The sequence below is a fragment of the Protomyctophum parallelum genome (genome assembly GCF_964188405.1).
Source record: "Protomyctophum parallelum genome assembly, chromosome: 9".
Lineage (NCBI taxonomy): Eukaryota > Metazoa > Chordata > Actinopteri > Myctophiformes > Myctophidae > Protomyctophum > Protomyctophum parallelum.
Genome location: NC_139706.1, coordinates 30,484,375 through 30,501,487, shown reverse-complemented (window position 1 = coordinate 30,501,487; position 17,113 = coordinate 30,484,375). Strand labels below are relative to the sequence as shown.

The following is a 17,113-nucleotide window of genomic DNA, read 5'->3' as shown; positions in this document are numbered from 1 at the left end:
GGCTACACTGATTTTACATAAACTATTGAAATATTGCCTGGATCGTTAGGGCTTTTTCCCAATAAGAACCACCCATTACAAAATAGTTATTTGGATACAAAATATGAGTTCTATGTCTCTCTTATTTCAATTAGATAAACATTGTTTATCAATATGTATGTACAGTGCATTCAGGAGATATAAAGACAATTATAATATATAATGATAATAGCAGTCTTTTTGCCTGTTTTTTTGTGTTAGGTTTTTACAGCGCTATGTCCAGAAAGAGACTGCGGGTATCCAATCTAAATCAGCCAGTGTTAAAGGAGCCACTCTGACACTACGGAAGAACAAGTTGGAAGAACTTTCCAGCCTGATCAAGTTCTTCATTCGCTGTGCCAACAAACGTAAGGACCAGTAGAGGCAACACATTTTGATTTCACGCTCAATATCCAGCAGTTTATTACATTACAAGACTTGTCTCAAGTTTAGCACAAATTACTTGGGTTCTATCAAATGTATTTCCAGTGTTCATTGTCATTAACCAATACTTATAAGTGGTGATCCTGCAAAACTTGGTGATCTCACTGGTGATGTTTTAATTTAAAGCTTTAGATTTTACAGTCTGTTTTGGAATGCAGTATAACATATTTCACTCCGTCTAACCCCCTTCCAGGCGGTCCACGTCTGAAGTGCAGTGATCTTCTGAGACATGTGATGGAGGTGCTTCAGAATTCTTACACATGTACAGTCTATGGAGAAGACTACAGTAGTCTCCTGGTTAAGAACATTCTCTCCACCCGCAAGTACTGGTGTGATGTCACCTCGCAGCAATGGCAGGGTCAGTGTGGGCTGTTCGGCTCAATATTTACTCAATCACCTTTTAAGATAGTTTGATGTTATGGATGAACAGTTACACTACAATAGAACACTCGTCATTCAAAATGTTAGGTTTTTGTTTTGCTTTAATTTTGTATTCAATTCATTGAATGTCCTAGCCCCGCGAGTCAGAACCCAAGTAAAGTTTTTAAGACTTTATACCATGGGGTCCTGTTCCAGCGCTAACCTGCTACCTGGTACACAAACATAAATAACTTCGGAAACGTCTTTGCTGCGGTTTCGCCCCTGTTATGACTTGTCATAACAGGTGTCAAATATAAAATCTAGAGTAGACGCATATAAACATAATCAATTAATTACCTTACATTTCTGTTTATTATCCCTAGGTCTTTTAGATCTTTACTGCGGCTTGTTTAACACTTCTTCCAAGTCCATCAACCGTGTTTTGGTGAGCAGGGTCCTCCACACGGTGGTGCAAGGCTGCTGCACGCAAACCGAAGGACTCCACTACACTCTCTTCAGCTTCTTCTCAAAAGTACTTCTCAATGTCAGGTAACATTGTGTCAAATTCCATCAAAATCGATCTGTCTTGTGTTTTACTGATAATTCAACTCTATACTATTCTTGCCTTCTCCTTGAGTGGAATTCAGTAGCTGTGTTTCATTGTAGGTTTTAGCCCCACCATCAGCAGGACGCTAAGCAAGAGATAATGTCTGCCTAGGTGGTCATTGTTGATGAAAGTGGTTAATCACCCTGAACGTGATTTATTTATAATCAATGACCACCTAGCCAGATATTATCCCACTTAGTACACGACTACTTAATACATAAATTAATACATTGACCCAAAAGTGACAACAAAACAAAGTATTTCCTTGCTTATGGTAATGAAAGTATTCCAAGTTGGCCAAGTCGCCTCGGAAACAAGGAAGTGAGTGTTGATGAAATGGAATCAAATTTCGGGTACTGCATCGTCTATTTCTCGCTTGAAATAAAATCATTAACATGGTGAAGTACATTTTTTTTTTTTTTTTTTAAGATATTTTTTGCGGCTTACGCCTTTTATTGATTTTTTGAAGGGACAGACAGTAGGCTGACAGGAAACGGGAGAGAGATGGGGGGATGACATGCAGTAAAGGCCGTGTCGGGCTCGGGAGTCGAACCCGCGGCACACTGCGACTGGATTACCAGTCAGGTGCCCAGACCGTTACGCCACGGCCTGGGCGGTGAAGTACATTTTGATGACATATGCAGATCTAGGTGATGTTCCAGTCTTCTCCATGGCTTCATATAATGGAGTGGAGACGGCCATATATGGAGCATGTCACAAGGCGTGATAGTAACTCTCAACTTTATGACACACCTGCAGGCAAGAGAAACATTCAGCTGTGGCGGAGCACCTGGTCTCAGCTCTCAACGTCTTCCTGAGGTCCGCAGCCCTGAACTGTCGCATGAGTGTGTGTCTTCTGGGAGAGGATTTAATGCCCCTCGTCCTGAATTTCTGGGCTGACATGAGGCCCAGCTCTTCTCTCAAAGATGAGCTAGTTGAATTCTTCCAGTTGCAGCTCTGTGTCCACCACCCCAGAGGAGCCAAAACACAGGAAACAGGTACTGTAAATCATGTTGAGTGACGGGGACCCATCTTTTCCTACACCATGCTTATTTTATACATATTTTCTGTTAAATGGCCATTGTAAGAGCTCAGTACTGTAGTCTAGGCATATTGGCTTTGAGCACTGAAATCCTTAATGTTTTATTGGTTGTAAAGTTGGTGATCGAAGAATTAAGGGATGTGGTCCATTAATCTAGTTTTCCATTAGTCATCTTTTTACATCATCATCTCTGTGTGTGTGTCTGTCTGTGTGTCAGAAACACAGCCGTAGCTCCTCACTGCCTGCACCAATCGCTCCCACTTTTCACACAGGCATTGACCATAATAATATGGAGGTCCATTAATTTGACACATTAATGATTAATAGTGAATTTATTAGTGAATAAAAAATGCGAAAATGCACCCGGGCAAATATCTCACAACGGGTAAGGGCTAGTGTAAGTTAACATAAGATATATATAATGGGATATATCCCTGAAATCTGATGTTGCATCATCAACTTCTTACATTTATATTAGTATTATTTTTATTTCACCCCAATGCAATGTCTGTTTTTTCCTCCTCATTTTTGTTTCTGCTTATACAAGTTTTAACCATTTGTAGAAATTGTATCAGTTATACTACTAAGCCCTTATTGAAAAACCATGGTTTTTAACCACTTCAACCCCATATACCTTTATTGACAGGACTCCATACAAGGCTTCCTCTTTTTTTCAGTACACTAAATAGTTTCACTTCAAATATCTATATATATATATATATACACATTTGCGTGAAAGCAACGCCCACATTCCTCTGTGGCAGAAGCTCACATTTTTGGCGAGGTGTCGACAACTTTATTTCTCTTCAGAAGCGTTAATTTTATAACCGTGATGCAGCATACAATCAGAAATGAGCCCTGAACGTCCGTCCGCCCTGAACGACCCTTAAAAAGGGTTTTAAAGACGGCGCTGAAACACGAAGGCGGGCAAATCCGTAAACGATTGGCTACGCCAGTGGACACATGACACCGTCACGTGTGTCTTTCGTTCGTCTTTCGTTCTTTATTTTTTCTTAGACTGGAGTGCGCTGAAGGCACATGATAATTCTAGTCAATGTACAAGCTCACAAAGTGTCACGTTGTGATGTGTTTTGCACATGTCGATATTTTCACAGAATATTTACCCTAGAATAGGGACGCTTGTGCTCATGTGGTCATGATAATGTGACCATGCTTATGCCATTAAAACCGGGGAAACAATCTGTGTCATTTTAGATTTTTGTGTTGACTATTCAAAAGATGCACAAGCTTGCATTTTAGAAGTCTGAGAAGTCTGAGAACTACTGATTTAGAAGGCATTTATGTATTAATGGGTTATTCTTGTGTCATGTTCAAGGTGCCTATGCAGAGGACTGGACCAAGTGGCGCAGCCTGCTGTACAACCTGTATGACGCTCTGGTCAGAGAGATCAGCCATATTGGCAGCAGAGGGAAGTACGCCACAGGAACTCGACACATAGCTGTCAAAGACAACCTCATAGCGCTCACAGCTGATATCTGTCACCAGGTGAAGTTAAACTCACGGGTGTAATAATTGCTATACTGTGTATTGGCTTTGGGGACTGAGAATGTTTGGTTGAAACTCGAAACTGTGTTTATCCAGAAACATTCATGCATGCACAGTGCACACTACTGTGCTTTCCCCAGATAGAGCTGTGACACTAGGTGAAAATATATAATAGAGCTAAACATTGACCTTGAGCTCTGGCCTTTGATTAAATTAAAAAACAAAAGAATGCAGGTTGTGACCCTATCCCTAACTGATCGGATGCACGCTCCCAGTTTCTTTCCCCCGCGACGGACATTCTCGCTTCTAAACCCCTTTTTGCTTTTCCCTGTGTGGTCACTAAGCAATAACGTGAAACAGAACACAAAGATGAGTACAATTTGTTTTATAACTAGTAACCACCAGCACCTCTCTCTCTCTCTCTCTCTGTCTCTCCACACACTGTGTGCGCAGTCTGCACGGTACAGTGTCCGTGGCACAATATAATAATATAGCATAATAGGCCTAATATAACATTTTCCCTCTATCTGTGACTGTGATCAACTCCTCACACAAATACATAACTCCTCTCTCGTGCATGCACGCCTGCTCAATCTCAGCAACTGTTTGGGTAAATGTATTTTATTTCGATCTCAATGGAATATTGCTGCTTCAGCAGGACTAAACGATATAATTGCGGGATGGTTTCGGCACTAAATGGGACCTTTTTCTGTTGCGGGCGGGAGCGGCGGACAGGCGGTAAAAAATGAAATCATTGCGGGAGCAGGCGGGATTGGTCTGAATTAGGGGTGCTCCGATCAATCGGTGGCGGAGCGCGAGTTGCCAGGTTGCCAAGTAAAAAATAAAAAATAAAAAAGATCGGGATCGGTATCGGAATCGGCCGATCTTAAAAAAAAAAGATCGGTGATCGGGATCGGCCCCCAAAAACGTGATCGGAGCATCCCTAGTCTGAATTTCAACAGGAGCGGGCAGGAGTGGGATTAATAAATCACTCCCGCACAGGGCTCTAGACCTTGCTTAGTCATTTATATATACTTCATTTTAAATGTACAATTTCACAGTTGTTAAAGTCCATACAAAACAGTTCTCTCCTATGGTTATTGACTTCCTGTGTTTATTGTGTGGTGCAGCTGTACAGTGAGGACAGTGATCTTCAGGTCCTGGAGGTAACCCAAGTCCATGCTAGAGCTACGCAGAGGGGCAGTCCCACCCACAGCACACCCAGCAAGCGCAGGCGCATTGAACTTGGCTGGGAAGTCCTTCGAGACCACCTGCAGCCCCAGCACAATGACTTTGACGTCATACCTTGGTGAGCAATCTGTTTAATATGACATAGTAGAAGAATAATCCATTAAGATTGTATATTTTCATGATTTTGTAGCCACCATTTAAGGCGGTGATGGAAGCGTCACTGACATTTGACAAGAAATGTTGTTCCAACTCATATTGGTTGGTCTGTGCCATGCGGCGACTCTCCAAATAGAACAGAGCTCTGAGAGATGCATCATCAGGTTTTGATGTGTCCAATTGGCGCCTCTAGTGATGTTGATGCGTCACTATGTAACCTTTGAGGGACGCTAATACGCTATCACCTCATCCATCTGGCTTTTGGAAATTTATGCCATATGGCAGTCAAGTCTATGCACGATGTTTGTATAAAGAAATTATGCGCCCCTCACTTCCCACAAGCGTGATTTATGTTTTAATGAATAGAAATGTATTGTGTCCAATGTGAATAGAGTATGTAATACAATAACTTGCGGTGGCTGTATTTCGTCTCCCTGCTCTTCTATTGAGACATTTAGATTGTGTGAAAGGTCATGTCTCACCTAGACACAGGGTCTGACATGAATTTTGACCATTTATTACCTGCAGAAGCAGGCAGGCTAAAAATTAAATAAATCACCAGTTGTGCAGAAAACTTGGTACAAATCTGGCAAATTACATCGAAAAGGTATCTAGGGATAACATTAACATATGCTTTGCTCACCTTTATACATAGTAATTAAGCATGTAACGATTCACTCAACTCATAATATGATTCGTATCACGATATGAGGTTCACGATACGATTTTGCACGATATTTTAAACAAAAAATATTTTCCAGAAAGATTTCTTTTTCTTTTTCATAATTCATAATTTATCTTCCCCCCCCAAACTTTTTTCACATTTTGTATTTAACTACATTGATGATGAGCATCAACGACCTGGGCACAGTCACAACGACCATCATCACCTGTACAGTAACAGACACACACAGCTCCTCTCTACAGTGCTCTACTACTGAAAGTGATCAATTTCTCTCCAAAAGCACTTGAATATGATGGAGTATGACTAAAGCTCACATTTCACATCACACACCATAATTCACTAGCCCCCCTAAAAACTTTAATATCCTGGGCCATGGCTCAGTGGTCCAGGCACCTTGGCTGGTAATCCAGTCTGGCAGTGTGCCGCGGGTTCGACTCCCGATCCCGACGGCCTTTACTGCATGTCTTCCCCACCCCCATCTCTCTCCCCATTTCCTGTCAGCCTACTGTCTGTCCCTCCATAAAATATATAAAATAAAGGCGAAAGCCGCGAAAAAACCCATTAAAAAACTTTAATATCGATATATCGATATACGATATATTATATATATTAGTAATGTACACTATTATTTTGAACTTTTTTGTTCTAAATAGGCTCCAGATTACAGCAATACTTGCCTCCAAGTACCCGTCCATGGTTCCCAGCCAGGAGCTGATCCCTCTACTCTCTGTGATGTGCCAACTCCTAGCGGAGCATCGCAGAGTAGAGAGGGCAACGTATGTGTTGCGTTGCCTGAAGGAAGTGGCACGATGCCAGGCCAGCAACCCGGGGAAGGCCCTGGCCCACAAGGCAGAGCTGGATCGGTTGTGGGTCCGGGTATGGGTCCTGGCACTGCGAGGAGTCAGCTCACCCCACACAGAGGCCTTCAGTCTGGACCTCCTAACCACCATCGTCCAAGGCGGTCTGATCGCTGTAGACGGAGAGTTCTGGAAGCTGTTCTCTGGCACAGCATGCAAATTGTCACAGTTAGTACTATATTCACTGTATAATTTGTAAAATATATATCTGTCACTGGAAATAGTGCCTTTGTTCATTGTGTTTGTGTGCGTGAACACATCAGCAACATCTGATGACCTCTGTCTTATATTCTTGTCTGTGCATACACAGAGCTGCTGTGTTCTGTCTCACCTGGGCCCTGTTGAAATGCCTGGTCCCTAAGCGCCTCGCCCTGGGTGCAGGTTTGGACTGCGTGAGAGCCACGGATGGTTCCGGAATGCCCAGCCTGAAGGAGATCCTCATAGCATGGCTGCTGATGACCGAACAGAGCGAGGAGGTGGAGGACAGCTCCAGACCTCACCCCATCATTTCCAGGTCAGCACTGCTGTCTTTTTTGGCCCTGGCCTATATCGTTGAGTGTGGATGTTTAGTTTGGACAGATATCTAGGATTTATTAGAATCCTGTTTAAGGTAGTGGTTCTCAAACCTTTTCATGTCAAAGACCATGTACACAGGACCCCAATTTGAAAGTTTGAAACCATTTTGTGCCAGGGGACCCAATAAGAAAATATTTGTAAAATATTCTTTTAAACTAGCATATATAGTGCCTGAGGAAGGTCCGGAGGGACCGAAACGTTGCTTCATTAAATAAGAAAATACTCATGTACCGAGCAAATACACAGTGTACGGGTGTACCTTATTGCTTTCATTGATGTCCACTGGCCTACGCACCTGTGCCTGATTTATAGGTGTGCGAAAGTTTTCTCCTACAGAAACTAGCATATCTACAAGATATAAAAGCTAGTATATCGTATTCAATTATAAATTATATAGGGCTTAAGTGATTAAACTGCATTTTGCCGTGGACCCTCTGGAACCCCATCAATGACAACTATAGCCTGTCTTTGGGGCTTTTGCCCCCAACAGCTTAAAGCTACACATACAGGAGAGAAGCTTCTTAAGACATGTTTGTGCTAAATATTTATTTCAGTATTTGCTCAGCTAATGACGAAAATCCTCAAAGTTGATCTCTCATGATTTTGTGTTCAGGGACTTTCCTCACAATTTGATAGCAGACATTCTAGTATCTTTGACCCTGAAAGACACCAGATCTGGCCTGAGTTTCCTTCTCGGCTCTCAAGTACTGGAGAGGTAAGGGAAAAGATAACCAGTATCCTAAATGCTTACACTAACCATGCTTTTCTTTGTCAATAAAAGTCCTGAAAGCCTATTTCTTATTATCTTATTTTAATTAATTAAACATAATAAATTGAGAGTTTGCGTTGACCACAGCCAATGAATTATATGGTTTAACCCATTCTGAACGGGCACCCATTTTGGTGTTAGCATCATGTTATGCTTTAGCTATTTAAAAATAGCAGATCTACAAGCTCATATCGCGCCACCGAGTGGCGCGATACGAGCTTGTAGGTCTGCTATTTTTTGAAAAATCGAAGAACGACTGACATTTTTTAGAATCTGATCTCAGGTCAGAATGGGTTAATCAGACCAGTGTGTGTCCAGTGGAAACCTCGTATGAATCTGATCTCAGGTCAGAATGGGTTAACCCATTCTTAAGTGGTTAAAATTACAATTATTAAAAAGGTTAATTCCTTTGGGATCAATTTTACTTCTCCTCTGTGCATAGTGCATTGTTCCAAGAGCAAGCAGGGTACAAATCTGAAGACCCGCTGGCCGAGATTGAGAGACTATGCCTGCTGTGCAGTTTTGATGAACTGCCCTCAGAACTGAACGACAAGGCTGCCAGCCCAGTGACAACTGATGGCCAAATCCCTGTCGTCCCCAGCCTCAGAGAAAGGATGGAGCAGTTACTGTTGGGTGTTGCCCAGAATGTACTCAACTGCTACTCCCCTGATGTAGGTAGTGGTCCGTTAGATTTGAGAATGTGTGTGTTATGGTGGGAGAAAGTGTCCACAAGTCAAATGGCAGAATGTTTTTATTTTGTTTAATATTATTATTATTAATATTTATTTTATCTGTGTATAAATCTGAGATTTATGGTTCTCTATATTGTGTCCAGTCTCAGACTATGTCTCCAGAGTGTCTGGTACGCTGTTTCAGTCTGCTGACTGGAGTTCTGGCTGCATATGTTGCCACTGGAGTCCTAACGGAAGACGAGGCCTGTCGTTCTCAGCTTTTCACTAAGGCCAAGGTACTGGTCAACAACAAAGTAACTTTAGTTTAATTGCCAGAAAAGGGCAATTATTACCCCCCTCCCCCCACCAAATACAGTACATTCAACAACCAACCCCATGCCTAATGTTAACGGTGTCTTTATATTGCAGTCTCTGGCTCAGGACTTCAGTGAGTTTGTCTCCAGTGTGAAAGTGAAGCTGAACGAAGAAGGTACTATGACTGTACTGAGGTCTGTCATGAAGCTCTGCACACTGTCTGCTGGGAGGAACACCAAGGTGAAATGGCATCACATCAACTGCAGTAGTATTGGAAGAAGTAAAAAATGGCGATGGTGGCTGTAGTACCTACTAGTCATACAGAGATATATAGTGGTTCTACTGTTTACCCCACTGAGCCTGCCAGCATTCACAACATAAAGTGCCTTTAGAGCAGTGGTTGCCAAACTTTTCAGGTTGGTGGCCAAAAGGCCGCTTGTAGATCGGCGTGATCGGTTTGTTTGTTTAAAGAAAAGATTTTTTTTTTTTTTTTAAATGGGTCACGACCCATTTGTGGGCCGTGACCCACAAATGGGTCCCGAACCACTATTTTGGAAACAGTGCTTTATGTGGCCCTATAAATAAACGTGGCCCCAGAAATGTTTAAAAAAAAAACCCTACATTGTCTTCCTAGCATTGATCTATATTGCATATAGTAAGTCTACAATATGAGATGATGAGTTTCAATTTATTGTCAATATACAGTGCATATAAAGTACAGTACAGCGAAAGGTATTTTCGCATCTCACCAATATGATTTGGGGGCGGGGGGGGGATTTCACAGCACTATTGTAGTTCTTTGGCTTGCATTTCGGGAATGGGTTTTAAACCTAAATGTCTTTTGTTCTGCTCTCACAGGATAGTGTTGGCTCCATCTCCTCCAGTCTATTCATTAGGATTCTGCCCTCCACACTTCTCAGTGATCTGGCAGAGATTTGCAAACTGTTGGTAAGCGATAAGTTCCTCTAGCACAGTTTGCATACTAAAATGGTCAGGTCACACTATGTACAATGAGTATATATATATATATATATATATATATATAATTTTTTATATTAATAATCATAGGCGTTGCTATGTAATATTTTATTTGGAATGCCATGGTGGTAAGATAGAAAGATATATATTTTTAAAGAGGTAAAAATAAAAGATAATTTTGCATCCCAATTCAATACATCTAAATTAGTTCAGTAACTACATTTTAATTTAGTTAAGATGTGTCACCAAAGCAGTATTACATGCGATAATGAGATTGTACTGTGTAAACCTGTTAAAAATATAAATATGAGTGTAGAAATGTAACCAAATGGACCCACAAGGGTCTCAGTATTGTTACAGTTTATGTGTAGTCAGTCCTGTGTAGGCCTGTCAATTACAGTGTGCATTTACATAATCGCCTAATGGCAATTCTTTGAAACAATAGTTTTTTCCACAATCGTGGAAATGGCAGATCTACAACGATCTATAACAGCATTTTAACAAACTTTTTTTTTTTTTTTAAGATATTTTTTGCGGCTTACGCCTTTTATTGATTTTTGAAGGGACAGACGGTAGGCTGACAGGAAACGGGAGAGAGATGGGGGGATGACATGCAGTAAAGGCCGTGTCGGGTCCGGGAGTCGAACCCGCGGCACACTGCGACTGGATTACCAGTCCGGTGCCCAGACCGTTACGCTACGGCCTGGGCCCATTTTAACAAACTTAAACAAACCTAAATCGTTAACTGCAAGTAAAGTAAAATACTAATGGTGACAGCCCTAGTTCTGTGTCCTAGTGACCGACACAAAGCTCACTCATTGGAACGGAACTTGTTCCCATGTCCCGTCAGATGAGCAGCGCATCGAGGCTGACCAAACCTGTACATGAGGACGAGCCCATGGATGACGACTGGGACCTGAGCAGGACTCAGCAGGGAGACGACCTCATGGACATCTCCATATCCAGTGACAATGGCACCAGCGAAGCCCACCGGCCGAGCGGAGATGGCAGTGATGCTCCCTGTGCATCCGGTAAGAAAGTGGAAGGCAGGGGCTGACCATACCAAGTACAGTACACAGTGACACTGTAGAGAAGGACGTACATACGGTATGTTCAAAACCGTTATTTATCAGGAAATGAAAAAAATAAGAATCTATGGATAGTGAAGTTGCAAGCTCCAACCTGGTGTCTCTGTTTTGGGCATGTTATTTGGGCAAATTCTTTTTCAATATGTTACAAAAAATAAGTTTTTGATTAGTATTTTGCATATTTAGCATTTTGATTAGTTTTTGCTATAAAATAGGGCATTCATTTATTAAATATTATAAAGAATGGAAATACAATGAGGTTTTTATACCTGACAATATAAGTGTCCATGATATGGAACATCAAGACATACCCACCTGATTGTAAATTAACTTTGAATGATGAATAATGGAATGTCCTGGATTGGCCCTTTCTCAGGTGCTAAAAGTGTTCTAGAGGAGGAGTTTCTGGGCCAACATGACCTGGCACTTCTTGCCAGTCTGGAGTTCCTGTGTACGTGCTCGTCTGTCCTGCCCAACTACAGCCTCCTGTTTAAACCACAGGATGTCCGCCGCAGGCTGCTGCTGTTGCTGGAGCACATGGACTGCAGCAAGGCCCTGCACCTCAACATGGTGAGCAGCGCTGAAGCCCGATTAATAGTTGCGTGACAGTGTTGCACAACGGAAATAGACGTTCTGTAAGTTCACTTTGCATGCTTGTAGATGGGCTGTGTTTTTGTGCACAAATGGGTGTGGAACAGTGAACGATAATGATGATGATGATAGTGGTATAGTATATGAGAACATGACATCTGGCAGGGAAATCTGTATTTTATTTTTTTATTTCTTGTGCGTAGTCGCATCATATTAATAAAGGCATACCATTATTTTTCTATTTAATTTCTATTTATAATTCCAGTTGGTAGCATTGTAATCGGGTAGGTAGAATCCTGGACATTGATCTTGTTTCCTCTTCTAGTACCTTGTCCTGTTGAAGATGCTTCCTGTGGAGGACTCGCTCTCACCAGAGGATTTCGATGCACTGCTCAGACCTCTGGCGTAAGAAAGCATTTTCCTCACACACTAATATCTATGGATTATGATATATATACATGTTTTAACTTTTAATATACATCCTACATCCTACGTCCTATGTTTTTTGTATTACAATTACAGTAATGTATTAGGACCTTTTGAATGTAAAAAGCAGTTATTGATTCAAGACCAATTGGAGCATGTTTTTTTCCGCAGGGACCTGTGTTCGCTGTACCGCCAGGACCGGGAGGTGTGTGCCACCGTGCTGCTGGCGTTGTTACCGGCCATAAGGAGCCTTGGACAGACCCGGCACATGCCCGAGGACATGAAACACGTACACGGAGCACTGCTCAAAGTCGTCTCGGGCTTCTGGTCAGTGGCACGTTAACCAATTTTGACCTGAGCTCTAAAATGTCTTCTTAGTTTTCTGAAAAAGCTATGTTTCTACGTCAGTGGTTCTTTGATTTTTCAAAAATAGCAGACCTACAAGCTCGTAGCGTGCCACTCGGTGGCGCGCTATGAGCTTGTAGATCTGCTATTTTTCAATAGCTAAAGCATAACATAATGCTAACCAAAAGGGGTTCCCGCCAAAAATTAGTTAAACATTCACATAATAAAGTGTCTGTTTGGTATAGCTATTGTAATCATGATTATTTATTTTTGCACATTTGAAGAATGTTATTTAACCTTTTTATATGTTCACCATTTACTTATTTTACATATTTTTATAGCAATAGCATGAACAGTTTCACTATTATGATGAATATGTCAGTTGTCTGTTAATAGCTCTATGAAGAGATGCAATGAATCCATTCTTCATAACATGGCCACAATACTGTATATCAATTTATAGATAAAGTATATACAGCCATGATTGATGTGCTATAGACAGACAGCCATCCAGGCCAAAAAATTTAATGTAATATACGTTTGTCTCTGCTCTGTTGCAGCATCCTGGCACAAAGGAAAAGCACACCCACTGTGAGAGCTGCATTGGTGCAGTGTCTTGTTGCCTTGCTAGAGGTCAGATTTCAATAGACAATTTGGCACTGCATAGAGGAGGAGTTTTGCTCTTCTGTAGTATAATTTATTTTTGATTTTCTGATTTCATGTTTTCCTCCATTTAGGCTGATCCATGCTGTAAGTGGGCGGTTTTAGACCTGGGTGAGGAGGAGCTTGCGGTGTCTGTAATCCTCCCATCTCACCTCTCAGACTCTCACCATCATGTCCGCATGTTGGCAGCCATGTCTGTGGAGAGGTAGTGAACGATGCTAAATGAAATAACAAAAAGCTATAAGAAAAATAAAATAAGTGTTTTTAGCCTAAGGTTAACACTAGAGCAGTGGTTTCCAACCAGTGGTCCTTAAGGGGTTTCCAGGTGGTCCGCAGGTAAATGATGGAGAGTTGGTAACCAGATGGACAGATAGATCTTTAACTCCTGAGAGTGTAAATTGAAACCAAATGGACCCCTTGGTTTAATTTTACACTCAAGAGTTACATTATTCTTAAACATCTGCATTTACAAGAAGTCTACACAGATTGAGATTGTAGAAGAATTGATATTTTGATCAATGTTTGCCTGGCTGTCGTCTCTCCTATGGAACGACAACAAAATATTCTATGTCTTGGGTCTGAGAGGCAAAATCTCATCAAATGGTGGTCCGTGGCTCTAATGCCAAATGAATAATGGTCCTTGATATGAAAAAAGTTGAAAACCACTGCATTAGAGGCAAGGTCATCACGAGGGGTCAACGCCCAGGCAATCCTATATATATATCTTATTACTACATCACCATTCATTGTCCCTGTGTCAAGGCTCTTTCTGGAGATGAGACCAGATAGCCCAAAGGAGACTAGGATGCTCCCCCAGAAACAGCAGCAGACAGCCTTTGAGAATGTCTACCTGAAGGCACAAGAGGGCATGAGGTTCCCAGTAAGTTCACATTTTCACCTGCAGTTTGTATATTCCTCTCTTTCTGTGTGTGTGAGTTCCGGGATGCAGGGATGGTCTTTTAGATGAGTCCCACTTCAATGACGCTAGGAGTCATATTTTGCCATTTTTACAAATTGCAGCATTTACTCCCATTTCATTTTATATGGTTATAATGTGGTCATATTCATGTAGAAAACCGAAGAAGAAATGATTATTATAACTAAAGCTAGCAAAATAAACTAGAATAAAAAACAGTACAGTAGTTGCGAACGCAGTGAGCCACTTACTATGACAGCAAGGGCTGAATGTCTGTGTGTCTGTGTGTCTGTGTGTGTGTCTGTCCCGCTGTTACACCACCCGCCCGCCACCAGAGGGCGCAGCTGTAGCACACACACACACACACACACACACACAGGGCGCAGCTGTAGCGCACACACACACACACACACACACACACACACACACACACACACACACACGAGCTGCGTTCGCTTCCCGCGTTTGCGCGTCTTACTTGTCACTACTGTACTGTTTTTTATTCTAGTTTATTTTGCTAACAACGACCGTGTGTGTGTGTGTGTGTGTGTGTGTGTGTGTGTGTGAGAAGAAAAGCGGCGCTTCAGAGGACCTTTCTTCAGACGAGGCCTTCAACCGCAAGGCCACGCTGTTGAAGAGTGTGTCTCTGGTCCTGTGCTGCAGTCCTGTCTGTGAGAAGCAGTCTCTGTTTGCCCTCTTCCAGTCATACAAAGAAAACAATATAGAGGAACAGCTCATTAAAAAGGTATGGGCTTAATTACCTACCTTCTTTAAAACGAACTAGAACAAGCAATTTCATGTTTGTTTTTCTATCGTCCACCCCTCAGGTGTTGTGCAATGTATGCAGAACCCTGGGCTACAGGAGTGTGAAGAGTTTTGTTAATTCACACTTGTACTACCTGGTGACCGAGTGGCTGGGACAGAAACAGAATGACAACCGCTACACTCTGGAGTCCTTCCCTTACACCCTGCTCGACCACAACACACTCAACGATTTCTACAGGTGTCGATAGAAGTCATTTCATTATTAGTTTTGCTGTATAATAAACCTTTCAGCACAACTTCAGCAGCATTTCAGAGACTCATAGAACACTACTCAGTGTTATGTCATCACATGGGATGCTAGCCTGTTTCGTTGTCTTCTAGCTCCTCCTACCAGGTGCTGGTCCCTCACCTGGTCTTCCTGGATGACTTTGAGCAGGTGAAGTCTATCGGTAGCCAACTTGGGAAGGATTGGAGGGAGCTGCTGGCAGATTGCTTCCCTAAGATCATGGTCAGCATTCTGCCATACTTTGCCTTGTCTGGCCAGGACACCCAGGTGGCCCTGCAGAGAGAGAAGGCCCACAAGGTCTATGACCTACTGAAAGACAGCAACTGCCTGGGAAAACAGGTGAGAGCTTCAAAGTATTTATTAGAAAGGTTTAAATGGTTGGAATGTGGATGGTCAGTGTAATTACAGTGTTACATCCACCCACGTTTATATACTGTAGAATCAAAACATATGCCAGTTATTCCATGAGTGCATATATTATTATTGAAGTATTGAGGATCGTTTTGGGGTATTCTAGGGGAAAATGTTCGAAAATGTATTTGAACTTTAAAGATAACAAAAAAAAAGCAGAACTACATTCACTCACATTTGTTATATAACGAAGTATTATCCAATTCTGTTGCGTTGCATTGTGTTATGTTACGTATTACATTACTCTATGTCCACAGAAAATTGACAGCTTGATCCACAGTAACCTGGCAGACATAGTGGTAGAACTGCTGATGACTCTGTATGAAGGACCAGGAACTGAAGGGCAGACAGGAGACCTGAAGCGCTTCATAGGGTAGGAGCAACTAAAACACTTCATCCAGTCAAAGTGTCTGTAAATGTGTCATCAAAACACACAAGGCAAAGTCACACTATGTAGTGATGTAAAAAAATGACAAGTTAGTGTCTGAAAGTGACAAATAATGTTACCCCCTTTTTGTATTATTTATATTATTCTGATTTCTAAATAGCCCCCAACGTGATTTAATGAATGGCATTTTATAGCGCTTTTCCAAGTGCTCAAAGCGCTTTACAATGGTTCATCAAACATTGGGATTTAAAACAACCAATCTAATCTTTTTAGAGAGAATCTGCAGAATTAACTCAATTGGTTACCTCCCCATAGAGAACTGGACCCTGCACCAAACCCTCCATTCTTCAGCTCCTACGTCATCAAGGCCACCTTGGACTACCTCAGCAAGTGTCACAGTGCCAACCACAAGTCAATAGTAGCCATTCTGTCCAAGACCCCGGTAAGATGCACAGTGATAAGTACAACACGATTTACAGCAACGGCAAGTGATATTGTCAGACAGTGTTTGTGTGCAATACGATTATAAAAGTTTCTCTCAGAGGTGGGAGTACACTATATGGTACTTTATGTGTTACTTAACTTTTGTTCACTCTCTCTGTGTTGTCTTGTTATGGTGGTGGTGGTCGTTGCTGCGACAATGGTGACGTTGCAGATTTCCATCCAGAGGATTCTGCTGGCCGTGTGTGAGAAGGCATCTGAGACGGCCAACGGCTACGAACGCCACCGCATTCTGATGATGTACCACCTGTTCGTCAGCCTGTTGCTCAGTGAGGTGAAAGACGGCCTGGGCGGAGCTTGGGCCTTTGTCCTCAGAGACATCATCTACACTCTGATACACCACATCAACAGCAGGTTGGCTTGGCACAAGCATGCACGCCACACACACAGGTGCACGTATAGCTGCTGCTGGGCAGAAACCTCTCCTCCATATTCTCATAACTTTTTCTGTTTTTTCATAAATTAACGCCCTACCTGATCATACTACAGCATCACAAAAGTAGCAGAGCCCCAAGCTTGAGGCGTTTTGAGCTTGTAGATCTGCTGCTTTTGCTACTT

At 42.1% G+C, this 17,113-nt stretch overlaps 2 protein-coding genes across 2 annotated transcripts in view; one reads left to right on the top strand and one right to left on the bottom strand.

Moving 5' to 3' along the window:
* Positions 1 to 17,113, bottom strand: part of npat (nuclear protein, ataxia-telangiectasia locus) — a 231,620-nt gene that overhangs the window by 37,090 nt on the left and 177,417 nt on the right. The gene's annotated exons all lie outside the window — the stretch shown is intronic.
* atm (ATM serine/threonine kinase) overlaps positions 1 to 17,113 on the top strand; it is a 44,499-nt gene that overhangs the window by 1,049 nt on the left and 26,337 nt on the right. Inside the window, 26 exon segments of the mRNA XM_083773965.1 lie at positions 241 to 386; positions 656 to 820; positions 1,206 to 1,371; positions 2,189 to 2,427; positions 3,808 to 3,977; positions 5,108 to 5,286; positions 6,663 to 7,034; positions 7,177 to 7,380; positions 8,056 to 8,157; positions 8,654 to 8,882; positions 9,047 to 9,178; positions 9,312 to 9,437; positions 10,056 to 10,145; positions 11,026 to 11,206; positions 11,640 to 11,833; positions 12,180 to 12,259; positions 12,452 to 12,607; positions 13,186 to 13,258; positions 13,363 to 13,493; positions 14,051 to 14,168; positions 14,776 to 14,949; positions 15,032 to 15,207; positions 15,351 to 15,594; positions 15,924 to 16,039; positions 16,370 to 16,496; positions 16,710 to 16,909. Of these exon segments, the coding sequence (XP_083630091.1) occupies positions 241 to 386; positions 656 to 820; positions 1,206 to 1,371; positions 2,189 to 2,427; positions 3,808 to 3,977; positions 5,108 to 5,286; positions 6,663 to 7,034; positions 7,177 to 7,380; positions 8,056 to 8,157; positions 8,654 to 8,882; positions 9,047 to 9,178; positions 9,312 to 9,437; positions 10,056 to 10,145; positions 11,026 to 11,206; positions 11,640 to 11,833; positions 12,180 to 12,259; positions 12,452 to 12,607; positions 13,186 to 13,258; positions 13,363 to 13,493; positions 14,051 to 14,168; positions 14,776 to 14,949; positions 15,032 to 15,207; positions 15,351 to 15,594; positions 15,924 to 16,039; positions 16,370 to 16,496; positions 16,710 to 16,909 (4,290 nt within the window).